General features: G+C 39.3%; 1 protein-coding gene across 2 annotated transcripts in view; it reads left to right on the forward strand.

The window, feature by feature from the left end:
• CTSC (cathepsin C) overlaps positions 1 to 21,162 on the forward strand; it is a 34,980-nt gene that overhangs the window by 5,779 nt on the left and 8,039 nt on the right. Inside the window, exons 3-4 of one of the 2 annotated variants that reach the window (XM_032852847.1) lie at positions 1,876 to 1,960; positions 3,614 to 5,999. In XM_032852847.1, the coding sequence (XP_032708738.1) occupies positions 1,876 to 1,960; positions 3,614 to 3,624 (96 nt within the window). In that variant the 3' untranslated portion in view covers positions 3,625 to 5,999. Of the gene's footprint in view, positions 1 to 1,875; positions 1,961 to 3,613; positions 6,000 to 13,795; positions 13,963 to 18,346; positions 18,503 to 21,162 lie in introns of those variants that run through there. The other variant, XM_032852846.1, reaches the window with a different exon arrangement.

Here is a 21,162-nt window from a genome sequence, read left to right on the forward strand (position 1 = left end):
CCCCCCCCCCCCCCCCCCCCCCCCCCCCCCCCGTAGTTTTACCTGCTTGAGACATTGGGAGTGAAGTCGAGATAATCTTTTTTTATCGCATGTGATTTCAAGCTAGATAAAAGCTTGGAAGGAGATACATCTCGACACTGAAAGTTTTTGGATAGTTTCAGTTTTGCAGGAAGTACTGGGTATATATTCTTAGGAGGTAAGTTTTTCTACTCAACTTCCCACATACATTCAATTATCTGAACGCTTTGTAGGGGGTTACAAACTCAAATGCATTTAGGACCCACCCAGGCAGGTACCTAAGCATTTGAAATGACCCTAACGTAAAACAGTAAGGAGGAGTTAGAACCTATGACAAAATGGAAACTTTCTTAGAGGTATTCATATTCAGTTTCCTTTTAAAATAATGTAAAATAAATGACAGTACTGACTGCAGGTTGTTTTCTAAGAGTCCTCAGATTTAATCACTTTACCATTTGGTTGTAATTCTCAAACCCAGGTACCGCTTGAGAATATCTGCAGATTAAAAACAGCTGACCTCTTTTTTTTTTTTTTTTTAAGATTTTATTTACTTGAGAGAGAGTGAGCAAGAGGGAGAGAGAGAGAAGGCAAGTGCAAGAGCTAAGGGAGGGGCACGGAAGCATACTTCCCACTGAGTAGTGAGCCCGAAGTGGGGCTTGATCCCAGGACTCTGGGATCATGACCTGAGCCAAAGGCAGACACTTAACTGCCTGAGCCACCCAGGTGCCCAAGCAGCAGACCCCTTAAATGAAAACCAAATGTAATGAGACAGGATGTTTAATTATGGCAACTTGCTGTTGGGTGGATAAATGACTTTTTATTTATTTTTTCTTTTTTTTTAAGATTTTATTTATTTATTTGACAGAGATCACAAGTAGGCAGAGAGGCAGGCAGAGAGAGAGAGAGGGAGAAGCAGGCTCCCTGCCAAGCAGAGAGCCCGATGAGGGGCTCGATCACAGGACCCTGGGACCATGACCTGAGCCGAAGGCAGAGGCTTTAACCCACTGAGCCACCCAGGCGCCCCGAAAAATGACTTTTTAATGCTTTTATGTATTTTGTTCACTTTCCACTGTCTATGTAATTGTACAGGGGAAGAAAGTCATATGAAAGATACTAAGTCCCAAAGAACACACTCAGGTTGAATAGACTTTCTAGCCTTTTCCTGCTTCTCATTTCACTTTCTCCGAGACTATAGAATGAAGCAGTAGAGCAGGAACTGATTTTGTTTTGAAGATTAAGTCACTCAGGCTGAAGATGTGTAGAAGGGAAACTAGACTCATAGCTGAAAATTTTATGACCATCAAGCAAACTTCATAGATTTTGTTTAGAGCCCACTAGTCTTAGTAAAACTCTAAGCTAAAAAACACTTCTATGGGTGTTCCAAAAGCAGGTTGGTACTGGAAACGAGCTGTATGTTGAGAAAGCCATACCAAAGGATTTATAGCCCACTTTGTGTGCTACTGACTTGTCAATTTCCAGTTTGTCTCAACAGCCAGAAGTGTCAATCATGTTTCTACAATTAAAGATTTGGGAATCTTGTCACATTTTTTTTTCATTTTTTTCACTCTGCTTTCTGGGTTCATTTTTAAAATCTAATGGTTCAGCTTTCAGAATACTTGTTTTTTTGGGTAATTTATTTTAAGGTAGATTCAGCATACTGAGATCCAGATTTTGGTGCCTTTTTTTTTTTTTTTTTTTTTTTTTTTTTTTTTTAACAACTTGTGGTTTTCTCTTAAGAGTGTTTCAGCTTAGGGAATGGGTGGGAAGTTTAACAGTCCGTGCTTAATTTCATTTTCTTTGATGGTGATGCTTAATCTTAACATGATGACTGAGTTTCCCGTTGTGAACTCTTCATAGGATGTCACTGATTTTATCAGTCAGTTGTTCATGCAGCTGGGAACTGTGAGGGTACATGATTTGAGACATCTGAGGAACAAACTGGGTGAGCTCTGTTGAAATTTTTAACTTCTTAAAAGCGAGCAGTGTTTGTTGATTCATCTGGGTGAGAGAGACTGGAAAGATTAGGGATTCTGCACAGATTCCTTGCTTGAGCCTGCTTATTTGCAATTTCTTACCTGCCTGCACTATTGTATGTGAGTGAGCTTTCACTTTATTCTCTTTGCAAACATCAGATTGGTTCTCACGAGTCTGATACTGCTAACCTAAGCAGACCCGAACCCAAAAAGATCAAGACTCGGTTAAGAAAAGGTCAGCCCAAGGTTGTTTCACTTCCCTGAAGTAGCTGTGCTCCTTGGATTGCTCATTTTTTTCCTAAAAGGATTCAAGAGGGAACCATGGGAGGCTCTGACATTTTAGGTCTGTCTTCTGGTAGAGAGGGCGGCTCTTCCAGAGAAATCCACGTACCTGCCGCTCATCCCTGGGAGCTTCCCCCATCTTTTTCACACTGGCTCCTGGTCATAGCACAGACTACTGACTAGGAGGAAGAGGACCTTTTTCCACTCTTTACATTCTCCTCATACTTAGAAAAGTTGTTTAAATCATTACTCTCACTGGATCCATAAATTTAGAGGTCTTAACATTTTTATGGGCAAAGAGTGGTTAGAGAGTAATGTTGATAGGGACTTAACTATTCCTTGCATTTTAACACAATATTATTTCCCCTTTCCTTACCTCTTTTACAATCTCCTAAGTACAGAAGAGGGGTATGAAAAAGGGAACTGGGGGCAAGTGTTGGAAGCTCCACAGCTTTATCCTGTATCAGCGTTTTCCAGACTGTTGATGGCCCAGCAGCGGCCCACACATCTGCTAAGTAGGAACTGCTCATCAGTTCTGTTCACTCCATCCTGTGAACCTTTGAAGGTGGTTCCAGGCAGCTGCTGTGAATGGATGAAAGTGGAAATTAGAGCTGAAATTAATAAGCATTTTTTTTTCTTTCTGAATTCCTAGTACTTGAATAAGTATAGATGGTGTTGAATCATTTCCTTTATTTCAGAACTTCTTAGGATCTTTAATATATTAGATAGCAGGTGCATAGGAAGATAAAATAGGAAACTCTCCCCAAATAAGTTCATCACTTCTTCCTCGCAAAAAAATGAGGTCTTCTCATTTTTTGTGCAGTTTACAAAATTCTGTCCTAAAACTCTCACTGTTCCTTCTAATTAGAGGGACACCTCCATTAGAAGATACCTCCCCTCACCCCCCCCCCAGTAGGTATTTGCTCTGTAAATGGGTAAATAGCCTGGTACATGGAAGTACGGATCAAAGCATCCTTAAGCTTCCATGTAGAATTTGAACGATACACGTGTTAATGCATCTGGGTTGTTAGATTAGCCTGTTTGTTCTAAGTATATTTCAAAATTAGATTTCTGCAGTGGTAGTTAATTTCAAATGCATCTGCATGTGCTGCTTGAGCATGTTGGCTGTGTGCCTGATACATGTTGCTTAAGCATTCAGCTTTTGAGAATGGCAGCTTTTTGTGAATGTTTTAAATAGCACTAAAAATTTACAAGCATTTCAAATACTAGTACTGTCTGTGTGTGTGTGTGTGTGTTTACATAAATTAATATGATTAAACATTCTTAAGAGACAGTGTGATCCTTGTTGGCTTGTAACTCTAGTTTTTGTTGTCTTTTAGTTGTTAAATAGAGCATCTGTTGAGGGCCTCTTTTAAAACAGCAGCCACACAGAGACTTTGGGGCTAAGAGGCAGAGCCGCATGCAGCCATGGACCTGCCTTCCTCTGACAGCTAGCGGAGGCCTGGGGCAGCTGCATTCCCTTCTGGAGTCTTGTCTTTGCCTGTAAAATGCTGAGGAGTCCTGGTGACCTACCTCCAAGGCAGCTGCCCTCCTGAACATTTCCTTGGAAAGCAGCAACCGCCATTTTGAAATGTGAACAGCCAGAGACTACACAGGAAAAAGGAAAGAAAAGTCTGGAAGTCTTAGGTGGCTCCACCATTCAGCCTTTGAATGAAAGGAATGATACGCAACTCACGTTTTTCCCTTTCGAATACTACTCTATTGAGATGATTGTTTCCAGACTGATGAGGATTTGAATTTTGTGTTTAATTTTGTTCATCGTGCAGATTTTATTTCCAGTTTAATATTATCTTCTTGTGCACCTTCTTTCTCTAATTACCTTGAGAAACCCCAGCACCTGTTGTAAGGAGAAAATGCTTCAGGATATCTTGAGACGTACAGATATGTTGTTGGTAGAAAGATGGTTCTGGGGAGGACTGGTCTGGGGGACCGGGCTTGCTGAGATAAGTCAAACTGCTAAAGGGTAATTTTGCAGATGATAGGCCTGCATTACCCTGGCCAGAAAGGTGGGGTGATTAGTAGTTTTTTTCATCTGTTTTTTGATTAGATGCCAGCTTTGTTCTAAGAACTTGACCTGCTTTACCTTACAAGAATCTTATGAAGCAGATATTAACTAACTTTATTTCATAGATGGGGAAGATTAGCCTCAACGGTGTTTAAGCTCACCCTGCATCTAATTGTAAAATGACAAGAGCTAGTCTCTTAAGCCTAAGGATCTCCTTGGGGCTAAAGAGTAAAAGAAAACCCATTTCACAAAGAAACAATGGTACTTGGAGTAATATTTCAGTAGATTTTCTGGTGAACCCCAGTTCGTAAGCATCACAAATGCTAGTTTAATGGAATGAATTGCATTGCATGGCTCCTTTTGAAATTTTAGGAGAACTGGCCTAAAGCTTCTATTTCCTTACCAAACTCAGCTATTCCTTTTCTTTCCTAAACCAGGGTTCTTTTCAAGAGGATAACTTACCTTCTTTCCTTTTGTAGTCCTCTAGATTGGAAGGAGAGTTTTGTAAGTTTCAAATTAATTACAAATTAAGTACCCTTGCCAAGTTGACTTCTTTCATTACACTATTGTTCACACTGATGGCTATCTTTCAGCTCTTTCCTACTAAACAATGTACTGGTTTCCTGCTCAGTTCAGAATTAATACCACCCATGGTAAATTGAAAATGTGGGGTTACACCTAGTCCCTATATTCTGGGAGGGCTTTTCTCCTGTATCTTTGCTTCAATGGAGGGAGCTCTAGATACCAGATTTTCATTATTTTATTGGTTCAGATAACTTTTATGACCTCTGAGAGGCACTGGTCTGTTATTCTGGGCAGGTCATGCCTTATAAAGGTAAAGTCACCCTATACCCAAATACTTAAACCTAGATGGTTTGTTCCATCCTACCTCTGGACCTGGTAATTCATCACTCAGAACCCTTGATGCTGCCTCTGTGAAACCTTCCCCAGCTCTTTCCGTTAGTGGGAGAAATGGCATTATTTGGTTCATGTTGTTCTTGGCAATCACCTCTGCTCAGGTAGTACTATTCTAAGTGCTGTAAACGTGGAGTGATTTTTGATAGCACGTTCTCACCTTCTTCCAGATTGAAAAATCTGTCACTCTCCCTGTGTGTCTTCAGAACCCAATTACCCAGGATTTTTAAGTGTTTGGAAAACTGACCACACTTCCCTTGGCTCTTCAAAAGCTTTTCACAAGTATTATCAGCTTACAAAGAATTAATCCTATAGGATTCTAGAAGCACAAATCAGGAACAATGCTATGTTAATATTTTTCATTCTTGTGTTCTAAAAAACATACCAGGTTACTGTCTCCAGAGTTCTAAAAGAGTTGTGTATTTTCAACCTAACTTCCAGGATGTGAATACTGACAAAGCAGCTAATGTGTATAAGAATGTATTTCATATGGAATTTTAAATTACCTCTGCTGAAGTCTTTTTTTTCTTTTTCTCTGAGCAACTTTGCACATAAATGTTTTGATGATGGAGAAGACAACTTGATGGGTACAGGATTACAGATACTTGTATTAGGAGGCCCCGTATTATATACTGCTTAGCATTCTCTCTCATAGTTGCTGTTTGTCTTCTCTAGGCTTTAAATTCTGAGGGCATGAATGTACTCTGTATTAACTAATCATTTTGTTCTCTATGTATAGTGTGATCTGTGATAAATCGACCTTTAATAAATGTCTGTAGAAGAAAGTTGAGTAATTGTTGTGTTGTCCTGTTGTTTCATTGATGTGTTCCTGGGAGTTCTGTTACCTTTATGTACTGAAAGTCTGTTGTGGTGGACCCTCAGGCCGTATTTGTTGAATGACATGGTAGAAAACAATGGAGATGTTTAGACTTTATTTGGTTTGCTTAGATTTTAATTTTTGTGTTGCGATTATAAAGGCCAAGATAGGGCTCAAAGTTCTAACTTTCAGAATTACTCAAAACTAAGTTAGCTTTCGGGGTAAATAGTGAGCTTTATGATGGCAGTGGTTCCCCAAAGCCTGGAGAAGCAACAACCAGGAACTAGTCTGGAATGCTCTAGGTTATGCCCTGCCTTCCTCTGTCTTTACAATAGTGAGAGCACCAGCCAAAAGTTAGATAAGGTGAACTCTCAGATATCTCCTAGTCTCCCAGTTTAACAGTTTTATAAGCAAGGAAGTGAGGAGTAAGCCAAGGGATTTTGACTACTTTGTTGGGTTACAAGCTGTGGTTTTAACTAGTTCTGGAATATATATTTCTATTTAAGCTGAAAGTCTTTTAAGCAGTCGAGGCAAACAAATGTATGACCCTCCCTTTTCACATGCCTATCTAGCTGCCAGTTACTTCAGTACAATGCTAGAAGGTATTTTGATTGCAACCACTATAATGATTTCCTAGCAGTTTCAAAATTCTTCCAAATTCAACTTTTTAAACAAATAGTTAAGTCAGAAAACTAGAGCTAATTTTTGAAACTGACAGAGGGAAGTAGCTTTCTTTCTGAGGAAAAATGTGGTACTCTTGGGGGAAGTTTGGCCAAGTATCCATTTAGAGGGTGTGCCTTATTCTCTTTTGTTTGGCTTTTACCCACATCTAGACTTGACGGCAATTGAAAGCGGTTAATCTACATTTATATAGATAAATACAAGAAACAAAGGGCAAAGTGCCAGTAAACATTTTTTGTTATTCAGTATTGCCAGAATGTAATATCTCTATGTATATGGTTTGCCATTAAGTCATTCAACTTCATGCTGTGTGTTCTTTTTGGAAGTGATGAATGACCTTGATGGATAAGACTTGGTACTCCAAAACTTTTATTATGTATTCTATGGTGTATAAAGGTACATTTAATAAATTATATACCTGCTGTACTGTACTGATATTCGCTGTCAGACACATGGCATAATATTAAATGATTAAATATTTGATTCACTTGCTATCACAAATACAGGTCCTGCCCAAACATATTTCATGATGATATCCTTTGAAAATAATAGAAAACTATGCTTCATTATCATAAGAATCTGTTACCTATAATTTTCATACTGAAAATTTTAAACATTTGGAAGCAGTTTTTCCACTGAAAATCTTTCAAAGATTTCACTAGTTTTAATCCATTTTGTTAAAAGTAGGAGTGTCAAAGTTCAGTCAAGTTTGGAAGAATTGCTTTTTGGTATTAGGGTTAATGACAGTTTAGTGGAAAATTTTTGAAATGGAAGTATAGTTGACACACAATGTTAGATTAGGGTCAGAGGTATAGTATAGTGATTCTACAGCTCCGTGCATTCCGCTATGCTCACAGGTGTAGCTGGACAAATTTTAACTGAAATGTTTGTTTTGTTGATAAATAAGATGAGAAGCTGAAGACTGCAGCAATGGAACCCTTTCAAAACATCTGATTTCAAAAACTCACATTTTTATATGGCTGACAATTCCTACTAGGAATAGGGCAGATGTAAGCTTTGCCTTTTTCTCTCATCTGCTTATATTTATTTGCAAGTTCTGGTTTCTCTGCAAGTATTTTAAGCCATTTGTTCATTTTGTGAGAATTAGCTGAATTAAAGCAGAGACGTACATAAATCAGTTTAGGCAGGCACGAGTAAAAGGGAAGACGCAGTGTCCTAACCATCGCACAGGTAAGCAAGCTGCAGGGCGGGTGAACGCCAGACCTTGAAACTGAGTGGTCCTGTCTCTGTCGTTTTGGATATTAGATAACAATGGAAGTGGGTTTTCAGTGTTATTTATATAATTACAAATGTAAACAGAAATTCTGTGTTTCCCCCATATTCCGGGGGATCATCTTTTTGTCTCCTTTTGAAAGCCACTGGTTGACAGAATATGTTGAGTTGACAGATTGGGTTTAATGTTTAAGTTCTTCCCTAACACAGATAAAGTCTTAAGACAACTTTGTATCCCCCATGGTAACAGGTAGTAGTGTTTATATTGTTGCTTTTTGAGTGTTTCGTAACTTTTTAAACTCTTCACACTTCAGTGTTCTCTTTATCCTTCATAGGAATCCAGTGAAGTGTAGGTTTCCTTCCCCGAATCAGGTAAAGAAATTGGGGCTCTTCAGTTGTGGCTTAAGTGTACGTAAATTGTAAGTGGAGGAACGGGATTTAAAGGGCAAAGTCCTTTTACTAAACTGCTTTTTTCTCCTAGTGCATTACATAAAGTATTCAAATATTTGCCAGGTATATTATTAGTCAGGGAAACAGTGGAACAAATTGATTTGAAAGCCCTCCGTGTCAAAAAAAAGCAGTTGGGAGAGATCCAGGGTAAATAACATTAAGTTCTAAAATATCCCAGTCAGTTCTTTTTCATGTGGTGAATATTACTAGGTAAATGTTAATTAGAGAGTTGATAAAATAAGTGGGGACTTCACGAGAGGTTGGAGTGTTTGGCAGTCCAGCAGTAATTTTGAAGAGGCAAATGGATAGCTATGGAATCCTAGTAGTTTCCTAACGCTAAGGGCTGGCGTGTGGAATTTCTTTACATTTTCTGAAATTATCTATTTGTTGAAGTTGGCATAAATGAATAGAATCTTAAGTTATACCATTTGCACAAGACTGTATTCAGACACTGATGTTTACATAAATAAACCTTTCAAAAAAATTTTTGGATACATTTCAAGCTGGATAGTGTGGCCAAAATTTCAACTTCTTAATTGGTAATAATGTCAGAAATCACAGAGGAAGTATTTCATAATAGCAGCAAAAAAAATGACAGATACCATGAGAACGTTCCAGTCAAGAAAATAACAGAGCACAGCGTGTTGTCCTCGCAGGTTGGAAGGTCCTGAGCACTTGGCTTCTGAAGTGGTGAATTCCTCCTTCCTACTGAGTCCTGCACAGTGATATTGACAACCATGTCCTACCTTTTATATATAAGGTAATTTCAGGGTCTCTCTAATATCTTAGCACATACTTCTGTTACAAACTTCGTATCTTTTCTGAGTTCCTCGTGTTATTGCTAAATGAGACTTGGCACTTGTTCTTTCTCTTCTGTTCTTCATTTGTTTATTCACTCATTCCATAAGTAATTGCTTCCTAATACCAGTTTCCTACTTCCCGAATAAACAAAAATTCCTGTGCTCATGGCGCTTGTTTTCAAGGCCAGAATAACCTCAGAAGCTGCTGTGAAAATTAAATGGGTTAGTATGTATAAAACAGAATCTATGAGGTGGGGTCTTTTGTCATCCTGATTTTGTGGATGAGGTCACAGAAAGGATAAAAAACCTGCTTTAGGATCACATGGCCAGTACGGTGGAGAGGTGGATACGGTAGCGGCAGTCCAACCTGAAGACCATGTCCTTGACCTCTACCCACCCCCCATCAAAAACCCTTGACAAAACGTGGTAAAAAGACTGAACAGGCCAAGGCAGCATAGACACCTGACTTGTGGGGAAGGACCGTTAACCTGTTAGGGCTGCTAGAGAATGTAGGTTGCCCTTAAAGGGCCTGGACAGCAAGTTGGACCTGACTTCTGGTCAATCTTCTCCAATTTTTTTTTTTTTTTTTTAAGGAAACAGTGGATGAAGCAATGATCCTATCACCTGTGAGCCCATACTTGAATTCTCTCTTCTCCATTTACCTTGCAAAGCAAAATTTTTCCCCCCATGGGAAGAGTAATGCCTCTTATGCCAAGGAATCCTGTGAGCCTCAGATGATATAGACAAAAGCCCCTCACAGTTGGGATTTAAACCTTTGCTGCGTGGCTTCTAGGTGTCTCCTCTCCGCGTTTGGCCACTGACCAGTACATTTACTTCTTTAGCTCTTTGTGCGAAGATAAAGGGTATGAAGAAGTGGTCCGCAGTATAGGGAAGAACCCTTGGGTCTAGGAGCCCTTGGTTATAAATTCTCATTTGACCTTCCTTAGGGCTCTTTGTCCACTGAGACTCTATTATTGCTCAGTTCCCCTGAACTTCTAAGATTATTGAGTGACCTGTATTTATAAAGTGTGAGGTGACGGGTAAATGTGGAGGTGCCATCACGCCGTAATGTCAGTGAAGAATCTCGAGTCCTCCGACAGATGTGGGGAGAGGCTGCCATGAAACCAGTCATGCTCTGCTGAAGTTTTTTCCCCCTTTCAGAATAACAAGATGGTCTTCCTGTCCCAGGGAAAGTTCATCTGGTCTTAGATGTGATGCTTGGGACTATGACTCAGAGTTGTCAAGCAGGTGTACGAAACTACACTCATGAAAAACATGGGGCCCAGTTCTTCCAACTTGAATGCCCCTAACTCTTTTGGTTTCGAGGGAAAGTTATTTTATCTGTGATCTAAATTTCTGCCTACACGGGGAAGTTTCCCGGGCTTCTCCAGCATGGTTAACTTGCTGAACCACATGATGTCATTATTACTTACATCTGTTTTTATATCTGAATTATTTACATCTGTTTTCTTCATTGAAGTGTGAGCCTCCTAAGGGCTGGGCTGGGGCCCCTTCGGTACATGTGTGCATGTGTGCCTGGCACATGCATGGTGTCTGAGAAAAATGTGACCGATAAGTACTTGATAAATAAGTGAAAGACCCTAGCAAAATACAAAATCAGTTATATAAATTTTTTTTTTTTTTTTTTTTTTTTTTTTTTTTTTTCAGAAAGTGCTTTGCTAATTCTAAACAGAAGCATTAGTAGCCTCTAACAATGCGTGGATCATCCCTCGGGGGCGTCCTCTTCTAGGACTTTGTGAGTCTCATTCTTAAGGAAATAAGAGTCTCTTTTTTTAAGTGATTAATTTCACAAAATTTATTTTATAAACAAATTTTTTTTCTTTTTATAAAGCTTCATTTTATAAACAAGAAAATTCCACCCAGAGACCCGTTTCACCTTTTGTTTCCATTTTTTAAAAACCTTATTTCAAAAAAATTTTATGTATTTGTATTCAACTTAAGCACTGTCTTATAATTTTTTTTTCCTTCTTAACATAGGTTTTGTTTTATTTTTTTGTTTGTTTGTTTGTTTGTTATGATTATGTAGAGGGATTGATGCACTTTCTCTTATAAGGCCAGATGGTAAACATTGCAGGCTTTGTGGGCCTGTGTTCTCCGAGGAAGCTACCCAGCCCTTCTGCTGTAGCGTGAAAACAGCCATAGACTGTGCAGACATGAGTGGGCCTGGTTGTGCTCCGTAAAACTGTGTTCATAGAAGGAGGCAGCCTTCTCTCTCCCTGCTTTACTTACCTCTGTCCTACAGAACTCCAATTTATCATGTAGAATGCTGTATAATACGATTTGAGTTATTAATTTACTAAATTATTTTTATAGATGAACATTTAGGACACTCTCTTGTTCTTGGTTTTGTTTTTAAGTTTCCGGTTCTCTTGTGATGAGTGCCTTCCTGTGTTTGGCATTTTTTTTTTCACTTATGTGTATCTGACAGTTTCTATAAGGTATATTTCAAGAACTCTTCAAAATCTGGTCAGACCACTTTCTAAAACTGCAGGGGTGCGGGGGCTTTGGCCTAGCCCCACTGGGCCTCTCCAACCAGTACATAGCAGAGGAGGGAACATGATTGAGAGCCTGTGCCAAAGAGAAATGGAATACAACGCTAAGGGGTTTAGGTTACATCATATGAGGTTACCCATATTTCCGTGGTTTTCATCTATAAAAATAGCAGTTGTGTGTAGTTTTGACATAATACATGTAAGTTTTAGTAACCTTCTTATACAACACACCCTGTAATGCCACAGCTCAGTCATATCCTAGGCCTCTACTCAGTATTCCTCGTCCTGGCTGGGGCTTTGGCAGCAGCAGAAGGAATGGAAAGCTGAAGTCCTGCAAGTCAAGATATTCTTAGCCAGAGGCAGACCGGCAGCTCTCACAATATCATGAACCACCAACACAGATGTACAATGCTAAGTACATCCATGATAATAATAATCCATATAATAATAATCCATGATAACATATCCAGTGTTAGGGAGCTTAGTGGACGGTGAAGCCTGAGATTCAAATCTAGCTCCTTGGGATTGTAAAGCCAGATGTTTTTAACTCCGTTCCTAAATATATGCTTTAAATTTAGAGAGAGTCAGATGCAATACGGTAATTTTACTTTATATAGAGTTTAACCCATGCATTCCTCTAAACTCAGGGTTTGCAAACCACAGGCCTATTTTTGTTTTAAGATTTCTATTTATTTATTTCAGAGAGAGAGAGCATAAGCAGGGGAGACAGGCAAAGGGAGAAAGGGAGAAGCCCACTCCCCAATGAGTGGAGAGCCCGATGCGGGGCTCAATTCCAGGATCCTGAGATCAGGATCCTGAGCTGAAAGCACACGCTTAACCAACTGAGCCACTTAGGCGCCCCTCACAGGCCTGTTTTTGTGAATAGAATTGTATTGCTACGCAACCTACTTCATGCACGTCTGTATTCCCTATACATCTTTTATATGGCAGTGGCAGAGTAGAGTGGTTTTTGACAGAGGACTTATAGTTTGCAAGCCATTTTCTGGCTTTTAAAAAAGAAGCTTGCCAACCCAAGCACACAGGTAAAGTAATATCCGTCGTATTTATTAGGAGTTCGCAAATGATATCCTGTGAACCAAAAATAACCTACTGTGTACTTGTGGAAAGTATTACAACACAGCTGACTGCCGTGCCAGTTTGTTTGTGTTCTCTGACTGCTTTTGGGCTTTTGTTCTTTTAGATTAAGTCAGTGCCTGCCATGGGCCCAAGTTCCTCCTCATTGAAGTGGAGCCTGATTTGTTTCCTTCCTCCCATGCTCTGTTCTCTCATTCAGCATATATGTCCCTCTTCCTTGAGGAGATATTATCATTTGAGGGGTTGTAAGCTCTGGAGCCTAACTATGAGTTCAAATCCCAGATCTCTCCTTTGTAGGTGTTTTTCAGTATGAACTTTGCGATGAGACAAAGGGCCATATTTGTGACATTAAATGGAGAGAATATTTAATAATCAGGTTTCTCTTAGTTCCCCCATAATCAGAATGTCCTACTCAATTGTGAGGTTGACAGAAAGAAAGATTTTATGTGTGGAAATGTTTCGCTCTTTGTTTTGTAGTTTGCTGGAGTCCACATTTTGTGAGTAGAAGAGAGTATAGTCTGAGGGCCTGAGCAGAATTTTGTTTCTGCCCCTTCAGGGCTCTGTTTCCGTAGGAGCTCCGTAGCCTCTCTGAGCTGGGCTTCTACTTGCTGACTGGTAAAGTGGGGTTATCAAAGCCTCCTTCCTCATAGGCTTCCTGTGAAGATTGAAGGAGGGAACTTTTGTAAAATGCCTGGAATGTGGCAGATGCTCTAAAAATGTTTCTTCCCCTGCTTTTGATTCCCAGAAATGTTTTCTTATGTAAATTTTATTTGGCACTCAGCGATGGTAAACATAGAAAAGTTTATTTCTCATCCTTTTCTAGGCTAATTCGCAGAATGTAACCTCTCAGGGTGAAGTTTTTATTTTGGTTGGCAGAGTCTGGCTCCCAAGATGAAAAAAGGGGAGCATATTGACTGAACGGGAGCCAGGGAAATGGACCTGCGAGATGATCATGGATTCACTTGACGTTTCCTCTCCTGATTTAATTGCAGTATAAAGAAGAGGGTCACACTGTAACCAGTTACTGCAACGAGACCCTGCCCGGATGGGTGCATGATGTGCTGGGCCGGAACTGGGCTTGTTTCACTGGGACCAAGGTGGGAAGTACCCCTGAGAAGGTGATGGTGAACACAGCCGATTCGGGGAGGCTCCAGGAAAAGTGAGTTGTCATCAGTGGGAGATACATTTAATTTTGCTCTAGAGTATGTAGAGTATGTGTATGTAGGTTAGTTCTTGGAAAATTTTATTTTGATTACATAAAATTTATTTGACTTAGAAACAGAAGCTATATTCTGTAAAACCTCCCTGGTGTTGAGTAATGGAACTGAGAGGAGAAAGTGTTTTTCTCCACAACACTCCCAAAGTAATGGACTAATGGTGGCTTTAAAGGAAATTTGTATGAGAGACCACAGAATTGCAGTGACTAATAAAGAAAAATCATTTTATTATTGCCATGTGATAACATGTTGTAGAACTCTCATAGATACATATGTTTATGTTGCAACAAATGTAGGTGATACTAATTGAAATAAATTTACACAAGACAGTGAATAAGTGAAATAAAAATTCTTAGTATTCATGGAGTGTAGTAGTTTGCTAGGGCTACCTTAACTAAGGACCCCAGACTGAGTGGCTTAAGCAACAGAAATTTATTTTCTCACAGTTCTGGAGGCTACAATTCCAAGATCAGTGTCAGCAGGTTTGGTTTCTTGGGAAGCCGCTGTCCCTGGCTTGACACTGCCACCCTCTCTCTGTGTCCTCTCTTTTTCTCTTAAGCACACCCAATCTTAATCAGGGTTGGGACTGCCCATACAACCTCATTTTACCATAATTTCCCTAGTAAAGGTCATATCTCCACATACAGTCACTTTCAGAGGTACTGGAGGTTAGGACTTAAAGCTGTGAATTCTGGAAGGACACAATTCAACTTAAAACATGTAGCTAATATTTTTGTTAAGTAAGGTCCAGTTTAAGTAACTGAACCATACAAACAAGAGATTTCAGATTGTATTCACTTGGAAGGAGAAGACAAATGGGTATTAATGGTAGCAACTTTTTCTGTTTCATTTAGTTTATGAAATCCACTGAAAGTACACATGAATAAATACTCCCAAGCCAGGTCATATTGGCAATGAATGATTCTGTTGTAGAGAGGTTGGGGAGCATGAGTTTAAAGAGGACATATCGTACTTGTCTGGAAAAGTACTCACCGAGATCTAAACTAATACATTCCCTGCATTTTGAATTGATCTTTTTAATTGCTTGGCTTGCCTTGATCCTTGAACAATGCATTTCTTATTAAACTGTTCACTTTTCACCCCACCATTTAGGAGATTTTATGTACTAAGATGCTCTTCTTGATTATTATTTCAAATGTTGCCTCATTTAATGAAGAAACTACCAGCTGGAGTGCTCAGAAGCTGTGCTGTTAATTCATCTATAAAATGAACACTGGGGACTAAATTACCTTCAAGGTCCCTTTCAGCTCTCAATGATCTGTCATCCCATAATAAAGTACATTATTTTCAGTATCCTTGGATCTTAAACATTGAAAATCAGTGTTTGGGACCTAGCTTGTCATTATTACAATGCACATGTCTGTGTTTGTTGGTTGCCAGCCATCAGTGATAAAGCAAGGCAAGTAGGGCTGAGTTCTGCTTCTTGAATACGTCAAAATCAGTAGTTACTCATCAGTAGAAAATACTTAAAAATACACACATACAATTTAAAAATTTACCCCCACGTCTAAAGAGACAAACAACTATAACTTGTTTTTGTTGTTGTAGGAGTGTTGTCAGAAATATGATTAGGGCAGTTTTAAAATCTCTTCAGTGAAGGTGCCTCTCTGGTTCCACACTTTGCACCAAGAAAGGAAGAACTTTGATAAAAACACACAAACATTCTGCATGTAGTTCCACATCTTTCTTACTGTCTTCAGTGCTCCCAGGTTTTTTGACTGTATCAGAATACTTCCTTGGTGAACATCTAAATAAAAAGAGAAAGAAAAGTTCACAGTATGGCTAGTTTTACTCAGATTAGGTGTGTCTTGCTTTGGATAATTGGGAAGTCTTGGATAATGAGTTATTCTTAAGTAACAGATCCTTCTTTAGTGGAAATAATGTGGTATATTCTGTCATTCCTGGCACCTGGCACATAGATTTGATGCGGGTTTGAATTGTGTGACTAATCAACTCCCCCAATCTTTTTGCTTTGTAAATATGCTTTTTGTGCTAGATTTATTTATATCTGTATCCAGGCATTTGATAACAGGGAAACCAGTGCTTCTCAAATTTTAATGGTACTGTGAATCAGCTGGGAATCTTGTTACAATGTAGATTCTGACTTAGGTGGGTCGGACTGGATACTTAGAGGGCTTCCAGGTACAGCTGCTAATATGGAACTCAAGAACCAAGTTTGAGTAACGAGGTTATAAACCCAGGTCCCATGTAATAATATATTTTTTTGCACCATATGGTAATAATGTTTGCCATGTTATATGTACATGATACACAGTTTCTGCCATCACCTCCTTTTATTATTATTATTACAATGTTAGAAAGGTAAATTGTAGAAATTATAGAAGGTGAGGAAAGGTGGTGATCCTACATTGTCACTCAGACGCACCATTTTTGGCATTTGCAAAAATGTATTTAGAATATAAATGTATTTTCACAAAAAGGGATTAATTTATCTAAACTTCTTTCATAGCTTGCCTTATTATTTAATAAAGTTTGAACACTCTTCCATATCACTTGTTAACATTAAAACTACCAATTATTTTACCAGCAAAAGATGGTTTTATTCGGGAATAGCAGGGAACCTCAACTGGGACAGGCAAGCTACAGCAAAAACTGTAGGCAAGGCGGCAGAACAAAGGAGAAGCAGGCTCTTTTATAGGAGAAAGGAAGGGTTGGGAAGGCTCTATGAACAAAAAGTCCACTGGAGTAAACTAGGAGGTGGAAGTATCGTGGCTTCTCATTGGCTGCGATGTGGCAATCTCTGTTGGCTGGGCTCTTCCTCTTACTGGTAGTAGATGGTGTTCACATGCAAGGTCCCTATCTTCCCTGTTGGATTCGCAGTTGGTGACCAGTAGTAGGGCATGAAAGCTCCCTGCCAACCTCCCTACTCCCGTTTTAGTGTGGTTTCCCTTAATATTCACACACTAAATGATTTCTATACAGTTTCACTGAATAAACTATGTAGTATATGAAGTACCATTATTTCTTTAATCATTCCTTATCTTCAAATGCTTATTAGGTTATTTATAATTTTTTTTAAAGATTTTATTTATTTATTTTAGAGAGAGAGAAAGAGAGAAAAGGAACGAGTAGTGAGCAGGGGCAGAGGCAGAGGGAAAAGCAGATTCCCTGCTGAGCAGGGAGACCAATGCTGGGCTCGATCCCAGGACCCTGGGATCATGACCTGACCTGAAGTATGACGCTTAACCCATTAAGCCACTCAGGCACCCTTAGGTTATTTATAATGTATTGCTATTATTAAAGTGTTTCATTGACCATCCTTATACATACATCTTGAATTTTTATTTTTATAGGAGACGTTCCAATCCCAGGCTATTGGTATACATGTGCACCTCCTCAGGCAAAAGTAAAGGGTGCTTTTTGGACCCTCCTCATAGGTTGTCTCTTCATGTATGAACCAAACCCAAGTTTGCTTTGGTACCAGAATAACCAATTTTTGTTTGAACAAAAGATATCAACAGAAACTACTATAAACAACAGTTTGTTTAAAATATGAGGAGCGGGATGCATTTCAGAAGCCTGATAACTTTAGAGCCAGATTAAGGGGATTTTTTCAGATTAAAAAAATTGGTAAAATTTATTGCTAGAGAGTCTGATGCGGTTTCATGGCTCCCAAGGATTCTTGAGCTGGGTTAATGGGGTCATACTCTGAATGCCTCACTACAAAATGACTTGAAACCAGTGAAGTTTCATGAGGGTTAGGAGTATTTCAGGGATCCGGGGCACCTGGGTGTCTCAGTTGTTAAGTGTCTGCCTTTAGCTCAGGTCATGATCCTGGGGTCCTGGGATTGAGCCCCAAGTCAGGCTCCCCATGATTCTCCCTGCCCCTCTGCCCTTGTTTGTGTTCCCTCTCTGACTGTCTCTCTCTGTCAAATAAATAAATAAAATATGTTTTTTTAAAGAATATTTCAGAGATCCTTAATAGTTCAGTTTTTGTTTTCTGAAGTTCGATTATTTTATCTGATCATTTCAGTTTATCTAAATTTTGTGTTCTGAACATGTGATGTTTGACTATACCATTGACTGCTATGGAAATTCAGTATCATATGTCTCTCTCTGCAGTAGGGTGCACTTAGCTTATGGATTTTTATACTAAAAATATAAAATAAAGATTATTTTATAGATTTGAATAAAGTGGTTCAGGTACATTAAAAAAAAAAAAATGCCTTCCTAAAAGATGATTACACTTTCCACTTAGGTCCAGAGCATAAGGGTAACTCTTTTAATGGAGTCTAATTACATCAATAAAGAGGATAACTGAGGCTACCTTATTTTTGTTGGCAGCTCTCATAGGCTCTACAAGTATAATGACGAGTTTGTGAAAGCGATCAATACCATGCAGAAGTCTTGGACTGCAACCAGATACATGGAATATGAGACACTGACCCTGAGAGACATGATGAGGAGAGGCGGTGGCCGGAGTGGCTGGAGAATGCCCAGGTAATAAAGCATATATCCCTGTATCGCTACTGAAGGTATTTGTGTTGAAGACCACCCTCCCTTTGAGCCTGCTCTCCCTGGTTTGCCCACCATTCTATTGGCCATGGGAGCCTAAACTTTTTAGGTTATCTTTGTTCTGTCTCCCTCTCCTTTCCATTGGTCTTCTGGTGCTCTCCGAGTCCTACTGATGGGTCTTGCTTTCACAACATCTGCCACTTAAATCATTCCCTGGCCATTGTCTACATGCTGGTGTAGGGTTTGATCATTTCTCTGCCGCATTATGATCAGCCTCCCACCTCCTGTCTCTCTAGTGCTATCTCTTGGGTCTCTTTCCCTCCCGGGCCCCATTCTCAGCCATTCTCTGAAATGCCAGTTTCATCTTCCTGTATCCAGCTATGGTCGTGTCACTCCCTGTTATCTCTTAATACATTGACTAGTAACCAAAGCCATCTAAACGTGACCATGCCTGTATTTAGTACCATGGCCCGTTTTCAAATAATATGACACACAATTACTGAAATCTTTGCTTTCAAGTTACCTCCATTCATGTTGCTCCCTTTGCTTCAAGTATCCCTCACCTAGCCTACGATAACCCAGATTTGTCACCTATAAAAATCTCAAAACCTCTTTGTTAGAAGGTCCAGCAAAAAAATTGCTTCCTCTATATCAATTTATCTCTACTAACTACCCTCAGCCAGAAGCGACACTTCCCATCTTTAGCTTACACACCCCATAGCTTACTTCTTACTTAAGGAGATTGGGTCAAATAGACTTCGAATTTATAGAGTCAGGAATTTGGCAGATTATTAAAAATTTCCTCCAAACTATATATACCAGAATATATGGTCCCTTAACATGGGTTAAATGGCCAAGGATATTCCTGTGATGCCATACTTTGTTCCAGGAGAAATTGGTATACTTTGTTCCAGGAGAAATTGGTAGGGCAGAGAACTGGAAACCAATAGGGAGTCAATGGGACTCAGTAAATTGTGTAGGTAGGTTATTTTCTCTCTTAGTATGCTGAAACATTCTCCAGTTTTCAGAGAATACAATGATTATTTCCTTAACATCTATAGAGTTTTTGGTTCAGATTTTACTTGAACAGGCCACTAATTGGTTAATTAACTGAAATGCATTTCTAACTTTTTCATTCGCAGACTAATAATCCTAACACTCTGACATTTTTCAACTATGAGGCTATATGGAGAATTTTCCTATTGCAACTGATAGCATTCTCTCATTATTCTGCCCCTTTCTCAAAAGAATCTCATACAGTATTAAAGTGTGTTCTGAGGAATTTCTAGTCCATGAGACGCTCTGGTTAATGGGAATTAGGGAAGGGAGCACGCTGTGTCCCTTCTCAGGTTTGCTAAAGTGACAGAGTTCTACTGTGCATGTGTGAGACAGGAAGTCGAGAACTGTTCAGTGAAAATCCAAAGGACCGTGAGAGGATGAGGTGTCAGCGTTTGAGCCTACAGGTCTCAGAGCTCCCATGTGAAAGATCTGAGCCTCAGACACAATTGCGTGGCCATGCCTCATGGGCCATGCTGCTTTTATGTTTGATGATTCTGTCCCTCCACCCAACCATCTTTGTTTTAGAGAAAGGCTAGCTTTCTGCAGGGCTGCTTTTAAGGCTAAGGCTCCATTCAGAAGTTTAAAGGTAGGAGGTAGAACTGAGTGAAATGGGAAATACCAAAGCAGACATTGTGGTCTGGCTACTTAGTTTTCGGTAGCATTTTTGTACATGAATTAGCTCTTTTAGAAGAATCCAGTGACATAATAGAATCTTTCAGAGATTCTTAACTTGAGGTTTACAGAGTCATTGAGACTGCCAGAAGTGTAGAATAATGTATTGGGTATGGTCATTTCCCTGAGTTCCAAGCTTTCACCAGATTCTTAAGGAATCTAGAGCCAAAGGAAGAGCCTGTAATGGGTAGTACACCAGTAATGTTGGCAGTCTTCCGGTCTCACCAGTTCCTCTTTCACTCTTCATTTTCATATCATTGAGATCGATTGTCACATTGTTGGTTTTGTCTGTCTGTACCTTGATAGGCAAACACCCAGCCTTATAGGATGCCAGGAAGAAGCAAGTTAACATTTGAGTGCCTGCTTTGGGTCAGATGGTTGCTTAAATAAATGTATCTGCATCATGTTTAGTCCTGTTACTGACGTGGATGATGATGGTGGTAGTTACCATCATAAGAGCTTACTCTATTAAGGATTTGCAGAGACAGGAAGTGTTCTATGCACTTGTTAATCATTACTACGTTGAGCTTTTATAATAATCTTTTGAGGTACAGATGATTATACCCATTTTAGTAGGAGTCAGTTGGAGTTTTGTGATGTTAAACTCTTTGACAAATGTCACACAGCTAGTAAGTGGTGAAATCACTTGTAGGAGGTCAGTATAACCCTAAGATACCTGCTCTGAAATTACATTTTGCTGCCAAACTCCTATTCCTTCTTTATCTTTCAAATTACATAGTGTATTCCTAAGTATATACACGACAATTAGTTAATATCTGTTGATTGGTCAAATCTTTTGGCCTCTCAGTGTGAAATCACAGAAACTATTTATTTCCGTCCAAAAGTTGTTCATACCCTAATTTTTAGTTACAAATTTTTACTTACAAATCTTAAAGGAAGTATCCAAGATTTGT

Source organism: Lontra canadensis, unplaced genomic scaffold (assembly GCF_010015895.1).
Source record: "Lontra canadensis isolate GAN:19392208 unplaced genomic scaffold, GSC_riverotter_1.0 scaffold7, whole genome shotgun sequence".
Classification (NCBI taxonomy): domain Eukaryota; kingdom Metazoa; phylum Chordata; class Mammalia; order Carnivora; family Mustelidae; genus Lontra; species Lontra canadensis.